This window comes from Pieris brassicae, chromosome 2 (genome assembly GCF_905147105.1).
Source record: "Pieris brassicae chromosome 2, ilPieBrab1.1, whole genome shotgun sequence".
Lineage (NCBI taxonomy): Eukaryota > Metazoa > Arthropoda > Insecta > Lepidoptera > Pieridae > Pieris > Pieris brassicae.
In genome coordinates, this window is record NC_059666.1 from 17465442 (window position 1) to 17486814 (window position 21373).

General features: G+C 32.1%; 1 protein-coding gene across 1 annotated transcript in view; it reads right to left on the minus strand.

The window, feature by feature from the left end:
• Positions 1–865: 865 nt before the first annotated feature.
• Positions 866–21373, minus strand: part of LOC123719970 (ATP-binding cassette sub-family G member 1-like) — a 33498-nt gene continuing 12990 nt past the window's right edge. The window contains exons 2-12 of the mRNA XM_045676335.1: positions 9786–9903; positions 8813–9029; positions 7869–8014; positions 6883–7006; positions 6349–6463; positions 4593–4813; positions 4209–4377; positions 3170–3270; positions 2558–2713; positions 2240–2448; positions 866–2059 (exon numbers count right to left, since the gene is read on the minus strand). Coding sequence (XP_045532291.1) covers positions 1918–2059; positions 2240–2448; positions 2558–2713; positions 3170–3270; positions 4209–4377; positions 4593–4813; positions 6349–6463; positions 6883–7006; positions 7869–8014; positions 8813–9029; positions 9786–9903 — 1718 coding nt within the window. The 3' untranslated portion in view covers positions 866–1917. The remainder of the gene's footprint in view (positions 2060–2239; positions 2449–2557; positions 2714–3169; positions 3271–4208; positions 4378–4592; positions 4814–6348; positions 6464–6882; positions 7007–7868; positions 8015–8812; positions 9030–9785; positions 9904–21373) is intronic.

Below are 21373 nucleotides of genomic sequence, written 5' to 3' on the forward strand. Positions count from 1 at the left end.
GATATTATAGAGGTGACAATTTTAGAACCTTTAATCTCATAAAGGTTTACTTACCATGGTTTACTGGGGATCCTGGGTTGAATTTCAGCACAATGTTTACCTTTGAACTCGCTGCTTCTCAACCTTGTTGGAGTTTGAATATGTTAATAAATAATATGTTAATGGCAGGCAGAACTTGTCACACGCGAAGAAATTTTTTTTAGTTTAGAATATTGGAATTCATGTTTAAATTTTATATAAAAAGATTGTTTTCTGTTATTTGTTAGTGCTTCTCTATTCTAAGAATAGGTGATGATGATGATGGTGGTGATGATGATGATTCCGGAAATAGAAATAAAGATCATTCCAATGAACCTAGTTTTAATTTGTAAGACTTTGATAATCCATGTTCCTTATGGTAAAAATGGCATGACAATAAACTTTCAAGTAAAAATCATTCGTATTTTAAAAAACGAAATTAACCATTTCTGGGAATTCACTCCTGCTAATCAATTACTTTTAATAACAATAGCAATACAATCTTAAATTAACTCATTTAATAGCTGTGGATCTGATGAGGTACAGCTTGGTGAAAAAACACAGTTAACACTTAAATTTTTAAACGATTCTGTAAAATTTTTGATATGAGCCATTGATAATATCAGTATTATAATTATAGTTTCACAAATTGTTTATCTTTATATGCTTAATCGAAAATTACAGTACCTACATGTACTTCCTCATAATTACTCAATCGAAACTAGATTAAGATAGAATATGGATAATTTTATAATGGATTGCTGATAAGTGGGCTTTAAACCGTAATATAATTAGGTTATTATAATTTAAATTAAATAATAAAACAATTGTATCTTTCATATTTTTATTAACAGATAGAACTTCATATCCAATTGGTATATTTTTAAACTAAGTTGTAGCAAATATATATTATATATCATCAGATATGATATAACGACTCTTTTTTGGTCTATCATGCATCATAAATACGAGGCTTTATACTTTTCTAAATTCGCGATAGTGTATTATATCAATGTGTTTCTACTATTGAGGTAAATTAAATAGTATTATCTTAGAATCTACCGAATTATTGAAACACTTGTTTCACTAAAATATACCTATAGTAAATATACACAAAACCTTTAGTAAAAAAATGTAATTAATAACATATTTAAGTAAGTGCCATAATAATCACAGTTTTTAACAAAGTGCAGTGTAAACTTAAGTAAATCCATACTTATCTAATAATAATATTTATAAACACTCACATACATGGAAACATGTCATGTATGCAATCAGACTGCAACAATGTTGCATATACTGTATTGCAATGTTTATTTACCATAAGAAACCATTCTTAATTTCTTTTATATTTCAAAATCCATTAGTTAATTTTCACCCAACAACTAGATTAGTTGGTCCAGTATTTAAATATGGTACCCACTATTACTATGTAATACTCTATTTTGATTAAAAATTACAAGCCCTAAAATCCCTAGTATACAATCATTATGCCACAAGATTACTATTAATATATTCACTAATTATGTACACACTTTATTCTATACAAAATATTTACTTATTTATAAATAATCGGACCTCCAGATTAATTTAAAACACATTTTATTGTCTATAAAAGACTTGACATTCCTCTCTATTAAACGATGAACTTTTAATAGAATACAACTAAGTTCTATCAATCTTACTTGAGCAAAGTTATATGAGAAATACTTCTAGCACCTGGCTTTAATAACATTAGTTAAGTAAATTCCAAGAATATAATTAACTAATCAGTTACCATAATATTAATTTAAATTTTTTGGAATATAATATACTAGTAGTTGTCACATCATGACATGGTGCATCTTATGGCAATATAGCAATTTTACATACACAAATTATTATTGCATCTACCAAACCCTAATTAGCTTTTTTGATCATACGTCTCAGTGTCAAGTAACCAACTATCCTCAAAATAACAATCTCTGATAGGAGTATGGCAACGTCCGTCCAGTAGTTGTCTGGTTTCATACAAAGCTCCTTCATTAATTCTTTGGGATACCTGTGAAAAAAAAATCAAATAAAATCAACCGTTGTTACTAAATCAAAGAAATTTGTAATGCATTCAAATTGAAAGTAATTTTTTAGGAAATGAAGTGAGTCACATGTAACCAAACTAATTTTAAAGTTTTCTCCAAATCTTTTTTAAAATATATATCTTATATACCACAGTTAAACTCACCTCATATGACAGTAACCTACACTGTCTGGGCAGTAAATAGGTGTTCTTCCATATGAGTAGATAGATAAGACCAAACCCTCGAAGGCGTGTCTTAGAAAAGATCCATATGATATAAACTGCATGATGGGGTGCATATGAGGCAGCAGAACCAGGAAACCAGCAAAACCGAGCATAATACACGTTATAATTGCGCCACAAAATGTTCCATTCTAAAATCAAACACAATTTTATATTACTTCTGGTTTCTTTTCTTGTGTATTAAATTTATATTTCTGTGGAGCACTCTTATAGAAGAGATTTAATGTTCTTGATACTTACAATAGGGTTCAGACAGGATCCGATGACATTGCCTATCGCATCAGCCAAAAGAGTAACGTTGGCAAGGATGAGCACAAACATGACAAATCGAGAAAGCTCGAGCGGTTGTCCAGTAATCGTATATGCTGGCAGGGAGTACACAAAACTGTACCATATCTGAAAAATCCATTTAATTTGTTTAAAACCTATTTTTACAACTAGGTAATACGTATTTTACATTGTACTTGAGAAACGGTAACTGGTGGTGAATTTGTAATTGTATTTTAAAGTTTACGACGACTACAGGGGTTGTGCCTTTTTCTTACTAAGTGCGCCCTTGCTCCTACAGGGAAGAAATACAGAAAGTAGTCGTGTTAGGTATATAAGGGTGATAATAGGGTAGTAATCGGTAATTATACCTATTATGATATATGATAATATATTATTGTGTCCTATGTGAATGTGGTAGAAAAATACTGGTAAGTATATAATTAAGAAGATAGAATTATAAAATTAAAATGTATTTAAAGTTACTATGTGGTTACTATAAGTAACTCCGGTAGTAGTCTTAATTCTCATCTTTTTATAATATAGCCGCGGCATTCATAAGCCTAAGTCTGTCTGAAGTCTTACTTGTATTGGAATCGTGGTAACCAAAGTAGCTGCATAATACGTCTTCAGACCGTACCAATTATTAAAATTTTCCTTTTTTAATACAGGTAAAGCGTCGGGAACTGAAAGAGAAAAAACTTTATTATATATTATTTTTATTAAAGTATATGACTGTTTATCTGATCGTTAAAGTTAAGTTATGCATACAGTAATTCATTTTAAAACATACATGTAACATTATGTTTACATCAAACGTATAAATAAATAAAAAAAAAGTCAAATCTAGTAATAGTTACATTAAATCAAAACAACCCATTTTAGATATTATACCAACGATACGGCATAAGTCGGTTGAAATATGGTTAATCGTTTATGATCTATGGAATATTGTGGAAAGTTTTTGGTCGCCATCGGATGAAATAGAATAATTCCGTACAATGAAACATTTCATGATATTATCTATAATTAACCGGCTACAACACATTATTATAACCTCTTCAAACTCAATTAAATTTCACTTAAATATTATTTTAGGTAATTTTTTTTATCAACCTGTCGTGGTCGTCATTAGGATACCCGACCCATAGGTAGTTATTTATATATTAAGTGAATTAAAAAAAAATTAATACATGTTTTTTCTGGTGATTATATATCGCAAATTTTAAGCGGCACCTTTTAAATTTTGTTTCACAGTCGTAGGTATAAACACTCGACCTTACTGGAAGCAAAGGTTAATGAACTATGCAGGTATTCGTTATTTACGAAAACTTGTATGCTGCTAAGAAGACACGACTGCAGTTTCCATTTAAATTTCGGATTTCAAAATAGTTAAGAACACAGTCACAAGTTTTGTATTTAATCTGAATTTAAATTTTAAAAGTTTCAATTTCAAATACTAGGTTTTGAATAAAAATCCAAGGACGAACTGAACACGATAGCAAAGAGCTGTTCGCAATAAATTTGAAAACTACTGCTCGGAATGTTTTGAATCATTTTTCAAAAGCAGTTTTTTTAAAGCAGTCGCAGGTCGCTAGTTATAAATAAAATAAAAAATACGTACATCTGAGTACAGCTGGCATAACAGACGTGTAGCAGAGATAGGTAGTTGATATGAGGAGGAAGCCAAGATTACTAAATGTTTTTGATCCATCGTTGCCTGCATTATCAAATACCAATCCAAGAATGATACCGAGGCATAGATGTAATATCACTTTTAGATGCGTCACAGTCTGTAATCATAAATCCATTGTTGGTGCCGGTTTTGTCCATCGCTTTCTAGCGTTATCATTGATTGTATGATATTTATAATACGTAGTAATTTTCTTAAATAAGGACTAATTAGTTTAATGCAATTAAAAGAAAAATGAGAAAATTACAATTTACTTGACTTGTTAAAATCTAAATTAGATAATAATTAAGAATTAGTTAATATTTATATACAGACCCAATCTCTATACTGTTGTCTCAGACTCCGTTTGAAAAGTACTCCAAACCTGTATGCCTCATGAGGTTGATTGACCATGATTGACATCTTGCCGTAAGATAGATGTGAGGGAGTTTCTTGCTCTGAATGCGGAGGGACCTTCTCAATCTTTTGATCCCGGATACACCGCGCTGCCATCAGTTCATTGAACTTTCCATATTCTCCGTTTGCGATTTCTAAAACTGTAAATAAAACGGTAATGGAACTATACACTCCCTAAACATTGAACGTTACCCATTTAATGTTTTATTTAGATAAAACTGATTTATATGTATCTATAGATAATTTAGTTAAATAGCTAATTAGTCCGGCAAGATAAGCATATGGGAAAGGTTTTATGTAAATTTTCACGTTATGATTGGGTTGTTCAGCGCTTGTCCAAAAGCAATCATGATTATCCTAATAAAAAGAAGGGGCAAAGTTGTGTTTCTTTTTAATAAATATATCAAGATATAGTTGTTTGTGATTATTAGTTTACAACAGCTTTATAATGTCTTTTTTATACATATATTATAAGTCCAGCGAAAATATTTTATAATGACTCGTATCGTTATTGTATGTTAATTATTTTGTAGCAACAAAAATAATAAATAATTTATCTGAATTTATATATACAAGTATTTCCTGTATATTTATGGTAAATTAGTTGTTTTTAAAATTGGTTTCCGTATGTCTGGAATTGTTGTCTAATTAGTCTGGCCATAAATACTGTCATATAAAAACTTAAAATTTATTTTTTTAACCCTTTAATTTGATTTGATTGTACTCATATTCCAGACACTTCAAAAGACGACATACCAACAAAAGATATACAGTTGTATGTTCGTATATCGTACTATCAACAGATACGACAACACTTCGTCTGTCGAAGACCAGAAAAGATCGGGGCGGCAGCGTGATGTTATAACAACAAAGGCTGTTAATGATGTTAAAGCCAGAATTCGTTGAATAATATTACATTATTTCATTTTAAAAAATACATTTTTATTTTTAACAGATTTTTAATTTTTGCTAGTATAGGTACCTATGAACGAGAACGAGTTGTATCCCGCTCTTAATCCTATAGTCCCACCAATAAACCTTTTTGATTTCTTTGTTTTTTTTTGGTTATACAATGGAAATATTTAAACAATTTGTCATATTAATATATTATGCCATTTAAGTAAGAAAAGTTAAAAATAAGATTTTAATCGTAAGTCTCATGATTTATCATGACTAATTAAGATTCAGTGAATTGACTGAAACTCATAAATATACCAGCTATCCCAATTTTACGACGAAAACGGTTACTGATATTACATCGAAATTGGATACAAAATCTCAATATAGGGATCAATATCGCTTTTGGGAATTACACCGTACCGTCGCTTTTCGTAGTTGCACGTCAAGGTTGGTATTAGAATACAGAATAACAAAGTACTAATAAAAATAAACATCTCACACCAACTCTCTCGTACGTAAAAATATGAAGGTACAAATCCACTTAGTAATATTAAAGTCAGTAAATAAGATAAATTATATTACATCATTTGACAAATTATCTTAAGGTCAACAGTTCAGTTACAGGGGTTTGTAGCAGTTTGACGGTGGAAATAATTGACAATTTCAATGTAACGTATTTTAACTTATATTTTAATAAAATGATTCTCTGTTACACAGTTCTGAGACCTATAAAAGCAGGATAACTCGAAATATTGTTAATGCATGTTGCACTTACTGTAATCAGCAGGGTTGTGGTATACAGGACAGTTAAAACCCATAGATGATAAGTATGACACAGTGCTTTCACTAGACCCATCGTAAATGCACATTCCTTCAGCAAGTATGTACACCTGTAGGGAATTAAAAAAAATATATATCGACATAAAATCACCAAAATTGCATCCATGAATGCAAGAGTTTTGAAATTTATATTGAATCAATGGAATTGAGAACGTATTCTTCGAAATTAGTAAAAAACAAATTGGAAATTAAAATATATTGAAACAAAAAGAAAATATAACTATATTTATTTAATTCAATAAAATTCTCTTGAATATCTCTAATGCCAGCTATGTTAAGAAAATCTAATACATTTCTCTAAGTTTTTAATCTTCTTGTTTATATAAAAACCTAACAACGCGTATTTAAAATTTATACAAAAAGTAACTCAATAATTAAAATATTTAAAAAAAATTATGTAGATACATGAATTATAGAATACTTATTATTTTAAGATACTCTTTTTATCTTATAATTTTAATGTTTATACCTGATCAAACATTTTGTAAATAAGTGCAGTAGGTTGATGTATGGTGCAAACAATTGTGCGTCCGCCTTTTGCGAGATCTTTCAGCATGCTAATACACTGATTTGTTGTAAGACTATCGAGACCACTAGAACAAACACAATATACTCTTTAAAAAAGAGGATTTTTATAACCAGTTAATTACAATAATTTCTAGATATATATCGATCGCTTCGATGTCCCCTGTTATAGGCGGTTGTAGTCGCTTTCATCCGCAGGAATTGTCATTCAAACACCCTGTGTCCTCTGGGTGAAGCTTAACGCCGAATATTGAGCGGCGGATATGATAACCCAAATCCTGTCCAGGTATACTAGGTCAGTAGATGATCTTGAGGAAGTATAAGGTCCCATATCCCATAGGTTTTATCTAACTATGTCACCAACTGTGAGAATATTGATATTTTCCACCTCACCATAAAATATGTGAGGAAGTTTTTGAAGAGGCGGGAAGACTCTAATTTTGTTTAAACAGTAATTTAAAATATTATTTGCTGATGCAAATTTCAGTTTTCTTTAGTTTAATTTTTTTTAAAATATATTTTGTCTGTAAATGTACTTACATGTTTTCTGTGATATATATATCGTTAATCTAAGTAATCTATTTTGGCTTTCTGAATTCACTAAGTGTTTTGTTTTATAATGTGTATGTTAGCTGTAAGATTACTAGTAAATAATAAATAAAACCTCTCAACAACCTGGCGTAGAAAGCTAGGGTTAATTACTCCCTATGCCTAGAGAATGTCGCGACCACAAAATTGATAGTATGCCATTAACCTAGCTGCATCGTCAGAGATGGAAGCAGCCGTGCAGTCATTTAGCACAACGGCATAAGGAGCATCACGACGATCAGCAGTGTGTAAGCGAAGGAGGACATTAAGGCTTTTCAACTTCACACCTCGTAGATATACCTACCTACATTTTTACTATCCTAGTCAGGAACCTACACTTACGTTGTTGGTTCATCCAGATATACGACTGGAGGGTTGTCAATTAGCTCCACTGCGATAGACAACCTCTTTCTCTGACCGCCAGAGAGATTGCCAGCCCTTGTGTTCTCGTGGCCTTTTAACCCGAGTGTTTCCAATATATCTGATATCTGTAAAAAACGCCACGCTATAATTAAATGCTATTCTTTAATTAACACTACTTTACCCATTAAACTTATTTTGCGCTTAGTGAGTACCAATCCGCCGCATTTAAATGGGCATTAAGAGGCGTCTCAAAGTCGAGGTGTTAAATCTGATACCCAATAATCAAACACGTATCTATTTAATTCGTCACACTTAGGAATAAGTCTCGACACCGAATACCATAGAGCAGAGTCTGAAATCCATTTTTTTTGTAATATGAGGCAAACGGACAGAAGGTCATCTAATGTTAAGTGATACCGCCGCCTATGGACTCTTACATTGCCAGAAGGCTCGCAAGTACGTTGCCGGCCTTTCAAGAATTGGTGCGCTCTTTTCTTGAAGGACCCAAAGTTGAAGAAACTGCCTTAAAAAAGACGGACGTAACACAACATTGGCAACAGCAGTGCAGTTAGTATGTATTTTTATCGTACATTACTCACATTCGCAAACCGTTATCTTGGAGAAATACAAAACCAAATACAATGACGTGTTGTATATTGAGATAAAACAATAAAAATATGGTTGTAGTTAACTATCAAATTGAATTCAATAAGAAATTTGTGCCATAAGCCAATTGTTCACTGGAATAAAACACTTCCGAGTACCTATGTGCAATTGATTTTCTGTTAAATAAGTCATAATATTTTTTAAGAAACTATAACATATTTTGAATTGAAAAAAACTTGAAGCAATTTCATCCGTTGAGATTCAAATGGCAACTAATCTAGTTTCTCATGTGGACTGACATCTGTCACGTTACTCACTATAGTTCTTTTTAGCTTTGGAGTGATCATGTTCCCCAGTTTGCAATCCGCAGCGAAAGTCATAAGTTCTTTGACTGTAAAAAGCGGATCCAGGCGGTCATCTTGAAGTATGTAGCAGGATTTCTTTCTATAAGCTCGTAGCGCGTTACTCGATGTATCCTTTCTTATTTTACATACTACTTCACCAGCTCTGACTGTGCCTTCTACACCGTTTAAACTGAAATTAATTTAATTTTGTCTAACTAAACCTCCGTTTTTATACTAACCGGAAATTCTAAATGAAATATATATTATTGTTCACAAGTTTATTATTGTTTTTTTTTAAATGTAATAGCAGGCAAACGGGCAAGAGGCTCACCTGATGTGAAGCGATACCGCTGCCAATGGACACTCACATTGCCAGAAGGCTCGCAAGTGCGTTGCCGGCCTTTCAAGAATTGGTCCGGAAATACTTCAGTGGGCAGCTGGTTCCACATAGTGGTGGTGCGCGGCAAAAACTGCCTTAGAAAACGCTCAGTTGTGGAACGACTGACGTCGAGGTGATACGGATGGTATTTTGTATTTTGCCTTGACGTCCGATAATGAAACTCAGCTGCGGGTATTAGACCGAACAACTCTTCTGAACACTCCCCATGGTAAATGCGGTAGAAGATGCAGAGGGACCCAACATCTCTACGCAACGCCAAGGGATCAAGCCGCACGGAAAGTGATTGGTCGTCGACGATTCGAACCGCTCTGGCTGGTTAATATAAGAATATGAATGATAACTGAACTATGTACCTATAAGCAAAACTATTTCATTATAACTTTGAACTCTCGTAATTATTGTTTTGCTTTGTTTTTTTTACAACGGTTTTATTTATTGTTGCATCCGTAAACATGATTAAACTTTTTAAAATTCATTACAATATATTCACGGTTTGTTAATTTTGGCATTTGTTTCGTTATTTTAAGCTTATACGTTATATTTTACCAGAATCCAGTGAGTGCGTTCAGAAGCGATGATTTTCCTGCACCTGATGGCCCCATTATGGCAGTGAGGTGGCCGGATTTGAACAGTCCCGAGACATTGTTCAGGATTGTTTTTTTTTCTGAAAACAATAAAAAATATTAAAAAAAAATCAATGACGCTACAACCTCTTTTAGGTCTGGGCCTCAGATTTCTTTATCTTTTTCATGATCATTTGTTAATCTAATAGGCAAGCAGGTGATCAGCCTTCTGTGACTGACGCACGCCGTCGACTTTTTGGGTTTAAGGCAAGCCGGTTTTACTCACGATATTTTCCTTCACCGTTCGAGCGAATGTTAATTGCGCACATAGAAAGAAAGTCCATTGGTGCACAGCCGGGGATCGAGCCTACGACCTCAGGGATGGGAGTCGCACGCTGAACCCACAAGGTCAACACTCTTAAAATTATTAGTTTTTATTTGTAAATTAGATAAAAGATTTTCCCACAAGAAACGAAATTATCATTTATAAATAAATAAAACGGTTACACTCGGTAATTCAACCTATTATTATATAAGTTTTAAGTAAGTACGTATTATAGTTAGGCTAATTAGATTTACTAGGAATTTTTTTATAAGCTATTATTTAAAAAAATACATTACATTACCACGTAACTTATTTTAATTCAGTAAGGTTTTTGTCCATTTCGCGTTACTAACCCAACTCAACCTGAAAGCTGATGAGCTATTGCTATTTTTAGATTTCTTTATGTTTACCTAAGTATAGTATCCAAATCTCTCACTTTGTAGTCTTTGCCATAGCCTATTTATTACCTTCTTGGGTTACCTATAAAAACCCTACTACTAAACCTACCCTACTACCTACCTATAAGTATTTAATACAGGACATATGGGCTAAAACCCACCGGGTCCTAGGTTCACTTTCCGATAATATTTTTTTTTCGGCTTGGAGGCACGGGGCATGATTACCTGCCTACGAACATAAACCTTAAGAAATAGACGCAAACAGTGTCAAGACTAGTTATGGGCCGAACAGCATGACTTTCGGTTAAGTTCTATATATACGATACAAGTGGTACGCCTCAACATCAAATACTCTGACTGTTTAATGTTAAATACATTATAATAAATAATGAATTTTAATTTGTTTACATCAAATTATTTTCCGTAATAAGTACCGCTGTTTACCCATTGTTTGAAGCAACACCTACCTTGCAAAAAGCATTGTTTATCATTTTGAATCACAATACACCTGCCAATAAACTTGTCAATGCAGTTAATGAACTTTGCAGTCGTGAGTTTTTTCAATATACAATATATATACTATATAAAATACTTCCTCGCTTTAAAATTTATTTATAACTATATTTTAATGCGGTAGTGAATTGGCGTGATTGGTATTGATTATGCAAGGTAAAGGTAAGGCTTTTTCGGGATTCAATTTAAACCTAACCTAACCCACGTCAATATTTTGATACCAAACATCATTATTATAGAAATTGAAAAATTGAAGAAAAATTGTGTTCATAAAAAAGTTATAATTTTAATCTTCCAGCGGTGTGCCACCTCCCGCCAATTGCTGGTTTTGAGATGCAGCGGTTTCTCGTTTTGGTGGTTAATACACTATTTGGGTTGTAGAGCGGAGTGAGTGTTTTAAATTTTTAAAAGTTTTTAATTGTTAACAACGAACATTTTAATATAAAAGCATGCAAAACGTTTACTATCAGTTTCCTACCCAAGTCTCACTTACTCGAATGAAGTAATTCAAGGTGAGGAGGTATGTGATACGATAACAAAGAATATGTTTACAAAAAATTAAAGACACCAACGCCTAATAAAGTTACTTTATATCTACGCTGTGCAAAATTTGTTTTTATAACGGAATTAAGAATTGAAATAAAGCCTAGAGAAATAGCCATTTTGACGCAATTTCTTTTAAATCTAGGGCTGAAGGTCTTTGAATATGAAAGTTCGAACAAAGAAAATGAAATAAGTATCTTAACATTATAACCAATGCGTTTTTAGTTTCACGGCATGTTTAAAAAAAACTTCAAGCCACATCGTTATCTAAGTTTTGCTATCATAAATATTATAATGAGTACGTCATATTCTTTAAATAGTAAAATTAATAATAATGTCATTAATAACATTTAAGATCGATGGAAATACAAATTATATGTCTAAGTGGACTAAGGTCTGTAGTTGCATTTTTTATTGATTTTATATGAGATTTGAGTTAGGAATGTCTTCTAAAAATAGAACTGCTGCGTCTCCGTTGATCAATCCTTATTGCTGGCTCCTTATACCTCAGGCTTATGCTCAAGAAAAGATTCGTCAATAAGATGATTCTCGTGAATAGTTTAATTGAGAGGAGATTCTTGTGTGTATATTTTTGCTTTTTAAGTGGTATTGCGGTTTCTGCTGTTAACTTCTTATTTATTTATTAAAATATCTTTCTTATTTTTCTTTCGATGACATAGTTATTTTTTTAGATATTTTACATTAGCAAGCTAGATATATTTTTTTTACCATTTTCTTACAACCGTCCGTAATCCAAGACTCTTTCTGATTATGAACGTTAATAGTTTTATAAGTACCTACTCGATGCCAGTAACTCATGTCTTCGTATAAGCAAAGACAATTAAAGTAAATTGTCTTTAGTGCAATATATTTAATAACTGAGGCGTGATTGAAAGCGAAGATTTTCCGGCAATACGCGTAAATTATTATTTTATAAGAACTTCGTCAACTTAAAAAAATCTTGTTCATTATGATTTAAGTTACAAGAATACTTGTAATGAAAAATATTTGTCAAATATATTCGGTTTCATAGAGATAAAAACATTATTAATTACATTTAACACAAGAAAAAATATTCTGCGTAAAGGTTTAGTTTTACGTTATTCTTTTATACTTATTTTATGAACCTAAAAATCTGGTTAGTATATTAATTTATGGAACTTTATAAAAGATAAGAACAAAATAACAAACTATATGTATTACCTACGTCAATGTCATACAACCGTAACTCAAGGATGTGACATGTGTACGTATGTCATTATAACGAGAACTATTATAAAGATAATACATATTATTATAAGATAATAAGTATTTACTTGCTTAGTTAAATCGCAAGTGGACATAAAGTAGTATGAAATTAAAATAATAGCTTATTCCAAGTTGGCATATTAATTAAAATATCAGGCATATTAAATGTATACAAAATCAATGATGGGATATGAAACGAGAAACATTTTAAGTGAATAATAATAAAAAATAATACTTTTTTAGGATTTTTTTCAACGTTTGGGTTTTAACAAACTGCAAGTTGTTGCTAATCGTCAATTATTTTTCTTTATTTGACGTCATTAATAGTATCCATTTAAATGGTAATATTATGTTTTGTTAATGATGCCGTACCCAAATAGAGGTCAACTATAGCTGCCATATTTACCCTTATGACTAATTTAAGGAAGCAAGAGTTAAATACCTTTTATGGTTCTGATTGGATCTACCTAGTCCAGCCATAAGTTCTGTTACAAATGGAAATGATTTTTTTTAATGAAGTAATGTTTTAGTCTCAGCAAAAAATAAAACAATATTCTGTTCAATGGCCACCTTTGGAATTGGCTTTTGTACACGTCACGTCTGAATGTACGCACTGTTTCCAAGGGAAATTTCGCCACTGGTTGCTCCAAAGATTTTAAGAGACTTAATGTCGCCGTGTCGTTAATAGCAGGCTATTTCCTCTAAAATTATTGATACAATTATGGTCGAAATACCATAATTTGAGTCTGGGGCCAGTCTTCAGCATTCCGGAACGTTTGTTTCAAGCCAGTCTTAGGTAGTTCGTGCCAGGTCACAACCTGGTGCAGAATCCTACTGGAAAGTCCACATTCTATTTGGAAAAAGTGTATTGCTGAGAGGTTTCACAACATGATCCAAGACTGTATCTTAATACACTTTGGCTATAGTTTCCACTCCATTTTCATGAAAATAAAGTTTTGTGACTCCTTGATAAGACACGCCCCACCAAACCATCACTGCTGCAGGGTAATGACTACGTTGTTCCTTTCCGACCACTTCAGCAGCTTCTTTAGATCAGTGCGCTTACTAGATAATGATTTAGAGATTATAATACATATATTTGGCGCCATCATTACGTCCGTATCTTTGTAAATTCAAGAAAACAGCGTACCACTACTTAAAAGTATAATTTTATCATGATTATCAGCTCGTGGCCCCCTAGACACCTCAGGAACTGGCCGTTAATAATGGTTTGCCATTATTTTGGAGAACAAGGAGATTATATCTATTGTCGATATTTAGTTGGACGTATCCGAGCGATCGCTTTTTTCAGGGATCAAATGTGTTGAAGCGATCTTCTAGTACTTCGGGACTGTGTCGAGGTAGTACAGGTACCGAAAAAGGCTTGTTAGGACCAGAACCAACTCAGGAGTTCTAGTACGCAGCAAGTATGCATCCCATCAGCATCCATGCCATCAGGCCCGCTTGACTTATTAATGTCCAAGGCAGATAGAGTTTTACGAACTGCACGTTGCCACAATATGATTTTCAGCTTTGAAGTGGGTACCTCCCTTAGCCATACAAAGTCGAGTTGGACTCGCCAAATCTGGCATGTGCCCACACTTTGCCCTAACAATCTCCTATTTGAAGGACCTAGAGGCAGAGTTATATGCTTTTTTACGTTCTCTAGTATTGGCATCACAAGATCACGCCGCAAGAAATTTACATGCCATTAACATTTACATATACATTATTACTGTTTTCAAATTTATCGTACCAACTCTATAACCTTGATGAATTTTTACCTTGTTATATCAGTTTTTCATTTCTGTCAGTTAAGACCAATTGTATAATAGGGAAAATCGTATTTCAATGCATCCATGAATATTTCGTTCGGGCACTACGAACCAGCCAGTTCGAGAACGCCGCAAAATGATATAAAATTATATTATTTTTGTAGATGTTTCAATCTAAACCTTAAAAACGTAACCATTGATACTTTGTACCGAGGAAGAACATTTTTAATTATATTACAATATGGCAAAGGGACCGATGTCTCTCCGTGCGTCGTACTCTTGAACAGGCGCTACTGGTGGTGATCGGTCTGACTGGAATCAGTATATATTCGGCTGTGTGGTAATTATTTTCTGCCTTGATACCTTTAACATATCACGAGGAGCATAGGAGCACGATATAGATGCTTACAAACAAATTGTCAAAAACCAATTAAAATAAAAATAGTGTCGGAAAGTTATTTACCAGTTTTTCTGGTGTGTTCTAGACCCTTGACTTGAGCACTGGTAATTGTAAATTAAGAATTAATTTATTTACCGACGTTCATAAGCGTAAGTACTTACATGAAATGATAAAACATTTTCATAGTTTGGTCGCTACTGAAACAATTTTCTAACATTTAAGTTTTTACTCGATGTTCATTTACTATCGTAGTAATTAATGATTGGCTACATTAGTAAACTTTATAGTACAGCAACAGGTCTTCGTTCCTGTTTAATGAGAAACTATTAGAAATTCACTATCACAATCTCAATTATATAACATCGTTCAAAGTAATCTTTTTTAAAATCGGTAGTAGTATTGAGTAAATATAATACAAATCCAGTGGCGCTACCATTCAAGAGAGATTTAAGTATATATATTAATGCGAACAAAACCATTTAATAAATGTTAGAATAAAGACAGCATTATACATATTTTTGGAAAAACTTTGATCATAAAAACTTTTTTATTTAAATATTGATGTAATAAATAGCAATTATTATTCCTATTACGTCAATGAACACGACAATTTTTTGCGTCGTATTTTTTCTAATCATTAATTTTAAACCTTTTTATAAAATTCTAATTTACGTGATTTTTACGATATTGTTAATTTCATTTCTATTTTTTTTTACTGCAAGTGACTGCCGTACTAGGCTTTTATTATTATAGTTCTACTCCCCATACTCTTTGTCTTATGGTAATACATATAATCCATAATATATTATTTATTTATTATTGAGTTCTAAAACATGTATGCATAAAATTATACAAGGAGATACGATATCACAAATTTTACACACATATACATGCATACACATCCATTAGGTATATTAGAACATAAGCAAGCTAACAAAATAAAAACAAAAAATAAACTATATATAAACTTAAATCTCTATAAGAACATGATAAACAAAGTTACGGTATTGTATACCGTAGCTATTACGAGTATATAACATGTTGTACACAAAACTGTGACATAAGGCCTAACTGTAACAGTTGGTTGCAATAATTAACGAGTTTACCCGATAGTATGTTGTTCATAACCATTACATAGATTTTTCGGATAATGAAATTTAAAACACTTTATTTCAATCAATTTGGATAAAATAGATAAAATTCCTAACTCTTTAATCATTTTGCATTTCTTTACGTATCCTGAGGCCAAGGCTAGTACGAAGTAATTACCTATTATTATTAATGAATAAATTTATACTGTAATTAATAGAAATAATTTCCTTAAGACTTACCATTATACTACCGTCAATGCAGCATTCGTTATTCACAATGTTAAAATACAACGATAATTTAATTAAAATGGTTAAATGTGAAATCTTCAAATCAACCAAAAATTGCAGAATAAGAAATTTAAATAAGGGTTTTTCTTAAGTAACGTCAAACCACGAAAACCAGTAACATATATTTTCTTCCGTTCAACAATGTATATTCTCTTTTAATTATTTATTTGAACTTGTAACAATTGTGTTTATTTAATATTGCATGATACAGTAGGAAAAGCATGTGATAAAACCATGTTGTGTAATAATTTGCAAATTGAGTAGGAGGCAAACCGTTTATGTTGTGAATCAAAGGCCGTATTTTTTTTTTTAATTGAAGCATATCGTGCACGTAATAATACAGTGATTATGTTATTCGCTTCAAGGTGATGGTAAACCTTAGGGTTGCTCTTAACTAGGATATAAAGCCATATTTCCAAGATTTGGTTATATTTTTCATATTAATAATCATCTAGAATAAGCCTAATTCTCAAAAATCTTTAAACAACCTCTTAGAAACAAAGAATTAAAAAAACTTACCAGTTTCAAGACAAGTTTTCCGACCTCTTAGTTTTTATAGTTTAGTCATTAATTACAACGAGGTAACCATGTGAAATAATAACAGATGTCTTTAATGTTTCAGTATATATTCTCAAGATGGCAACCCTCAATATAAATTTATCTTTCTGTCAATTTTCTTAAATGAATTAGTAGTCAACATGTCAATGTCATGGTCGGTGTAAGGCTAAAGTAGATTAATGTTTAATGTTTTAAGAACCTTATTTCTCATTATATACGAACGTCGCCATTAGCCGTCCCAATGTGAGTCTCCTTGGCCCATTCTGATGTTTCTTTAATGCCCTTTTGAATTGGTTAAACACGCTAATATTACGAATTGAAGATGGTATTTGATTAAATAATTGCACACCCTCACTAAAGTAGATTACTTCATATGTTAGACGTTACGAAATTTTGCTGATTATAAGACTATATTGATAAATCCGTATAAAGATTCCCTATATACCATCGACTTAAGTATACAAAAAGTCTTTGTACGAATATTTAACAGGGTATGTTCGACCAAAGATAATAAACAGTCTAATATACTCAATGCTAGTAGGAACTAACGCACGCTATACAAACTAAGTCTTTCCTTGAGATGGACTTAAATATTTTTTTAAAAAGGTCATCAATCATGGTTAAACCCTTTTTTGTTTGGAGTAATCTTTTATGGACTTCTGCGCCGTAGCTATGCAAAGGCGTAGGGGAGAGTGAGACTGCGGCTCTGAGAAGCGGAGACCCGAAGCCCTCTTTGCCCAGACTGAAGTTCAGTGGCGATTGTTGGAGGGATGTTCAATAAATGAAACTTTTGATTGAAACCATGAGCTTATAAGTAACATAAAATTAGGAATTGCGACGCTAACAAAAAACGAACTCGACTTATTTAAGGATTCTTAAATCTATGTAACGCTTAAATATACGTGTAGTCGACCTATTGGACATTAAAGGAACCGAGATTGTTATATTACAATTTATGAGTGTATGAAAAACAAAAGGGCACATTTACTATTAAGCTGACGTTTTATAATTTATTGGGTACAAGAGTAAGTTGACATTTAGTTTGCGCTTTATATATATATATATATGTAGTATATACTTACAAGATTTTCATGTAGTGTTTTAAAATATATATAAAGTAAAACATAAACTACATTTATTAATTGATAATCGTGTTAGGGGGGGAAATTTTATTATTGAAAGAAAACACTTTATTATTGTATATATATATCATATTTTAGTATACTTTATATATACATATACTAGCTGACCGGGCCAACGTTGTTGTGCCATGTATATTATTTCCAGCAAACATTTCATTAAATATAACCTATCTACTAGAATAAAACATAGGGGTTTATCGTAGAGGTGTGACAATTAAGGATTGTATGTATTTTTGTATCATAAAAAATCCAAACCAAAAAATGTTTTCTAAAAATTAAATATAGATAGTTGCCGATTCTCACAAACTGAATTTGCATTAAAAAATTCATAAGAATCGGTCGAGCCGTATTTATATGTAAATGAAGGTTCTCCCGTCTAAATAAGTTTAATAGAAACATATTTATAGTACTAACAACTTTCGTACTTGTAATAATACTTGGCAGTAATAATTTCTCCCGTCGTGCAAAGAATCCATTTAGGAAAAATGGTTTATTACAGAAATATATATAGAAAATATGTCTGCAAAGCTGTAGGCATTGGTATTTTACATAGCCTTTATTATACAATTTACTTATACCTTATATAATTGATAGAAATCTATTTAATATCAATATTAGATACTTAATCATAACGTCGATAAAACTTGTTTGTAAGTATATTATGATATTTAGTTAAAATTTTATTCAATAATATTGTTTTATATGCTAACGTTTGCGTTTTTTATAGAACTGGGAGCAAACAACCAGGAGGCTCATCTGATGAAGTGATACCGCCACCCATGGACACCCTCAAAACCAGAGGGCTCGCGAGTGCTTTGCCGGCCTTTTAAGGTGTGGTACGTTCCTTAAGGAGCCAGTCAGTCGGTACGTTACGTACGGATGGGCGTTAAAGTCGCTTAGTATCACGATTTCAGTGGACGGCACCTTTTCGAGCAGGGAATCTGTAGCCATTTGGCTGTGCTCACTGAGTTGGTCAGTACCAGCATTTCCGTTATGGTACCTATACAGGCACGCGCATATTCGTTCACGCGTAGTATCGCGGATGCTCATCCCAGTCTATGCGCAGCCAGAGGTTAGATACTCCGTAGGTCCGTTCCTTCAAACGTCATAAGGCACAAGAATAGACTACCTCTCTGATTTCGTTGCAATGACAACGCCTGGACAATAATAAAGTGTTTACTTTCAATAATGAAATTCCCCCCCCCTCCTTCCCCTCCTAACACGATTATAAATTAATAAATGTACTTTATGTTTTACTTCATATATATTTTAAAACACTAAATGAAAATCCTGTAAGGAATACACTTCCAGTCCTCATTCGCTTAGCTTCTTCTCTACCTTCCTTTAAAACTCTACTTTACAAACAATACTTGTCCACATCGTATCGCTATCTTCCGTACTAACTGATATAAAATTATCGTAATTCGTGTGCTTGTTTGTTCCTGTTTTAGTTTTATCTAAATAACTATATGTATTATGTATTTTTGCACTTCTTGCTTACCTTAATTTAATTTTTTTTTCTCACAGTGGCCTGGAAGAGATCGCTCGAAAGCGATAAGGCCGCCAGTTGCCCTCCTTTTAATTTAATTATGTCAATTATTTCTGTATGCAACGAAGTGTTAATAAATAAATTCTTTTTATTTCTATACTAGGCAAAGGTCTAGAGGCAAATCTTTTTTAGAATTACGTAAATTCATATTTACTTTATTATCCCCAGCTAGATTCCGGAAATTGTTTTTATTCGAATAAATTTTAACTGCGCCCAATTATACCGCGGTTTTTAGACGAAAAACATAGGTCAGATCTCAAGGCGATTAATTTAATTACGACAGTAATTGCATAACGACAGCGAATTATACGTTATTTAGGATTTAAAATTATAATCTTGTAGTATTGTGACGGCTGTTTTATTGGCGGTGGGACGTGATGATCTCATCGCCGACCCGATTGGCTCTGCCCTGAAACCACCGATCACGCAGGAAGATTCTCTCACGACTTTGCTTTATGTGTCAGGTGGTTGTGGCGGTCCTTGTTTTAGTAGACAGTGCACAAGGTGATTTTCCTGGATTATGACTGGACAAAACTGTTCATAACTACTCCTAAGTTAGTATTTAATACGAAAGTTATTATAGTTAGTTATATATATCTATTAATTTATAAAATACAAATTGCTGTTAAATAAATGTAAATTGGTTTGCAGTTCCTCCCCTTGTTAACACTGATTTGCGTCTCACAGTGGCGATATGCAAACGATTACTATTTATTATCTTCTAGTAATTCAAATACAATGTAATGTACTTAGTCATTCAAAATATCCGTAAAGACACTGATATCGCAATTACTGATAGAGTATTGAAAATTGTCTGTGTAAACGAAGTTGCGTGAGCTAGTTAACTAGATCTATACTTAGAATTAACGTTTGTAAATAAAGATAAAAAATGAAGGTAATCATGATTTTATATGTCACGTTATCAATAAAACTTATCAATTATACAGTTCTGACGTCGGCAAATATTGTAAAAAATACAGCACTTAACAAGTAAAAAATCATGAACGCAATGTACCTGCATAAATTAAGAATGTCTACCTTTATATCATATTTTTTTCTTTTAGTATTTTAATGTATAATAAAAATAAATGGTGAGGAATTAACATTTACAGCCAGTTCTAAAATCAAGGGCGTAAAAAGGACCAGAATAAGAGACAATCAACTTTTCACCACTCTTTATGAACGCAGAGTTTTATGCTCAAAACGTTTGTAAGAAGCCTCGTAAATAAACTGTAAAAAAATGAGCCTAAAGTGAAACTGCCTATACCTATAATAATAAAAGTAAAGAGGATAATGGAACCGTCAGTCCTATTACAAAAACAAACTTTTTGTTCTGTAAATATTAAAATAGATCGGTATGTCAGATTAGACACTGATATGCTTATTGCTTTTATTATAGTTTTTATCGACTCTTCTCGGAAAAGATCACTTTCTGAACAGAAACAAAAAATCTGCGTTTCTAAATACTTTGTGTAAAAGTTATTTATATACAGACCAGGACGGCTACATACAATTTGTGTATAATTATTAAAAAAAACAAGCCAAAATATAATGTTATTTTATGTTTACCTCGGAGTGTTAATAAATAGACGTGCGATGTTATTTATCAACATTTTTCATTCCGGTTAAAATATAATAAAAAATAATAACCCTAGCAGATAGATATAACAATGTAGATTTCTATTATCCTTGTCCTCTTATGATATTAATATAACGTTTTGAATTACGAAAATGAGGATAA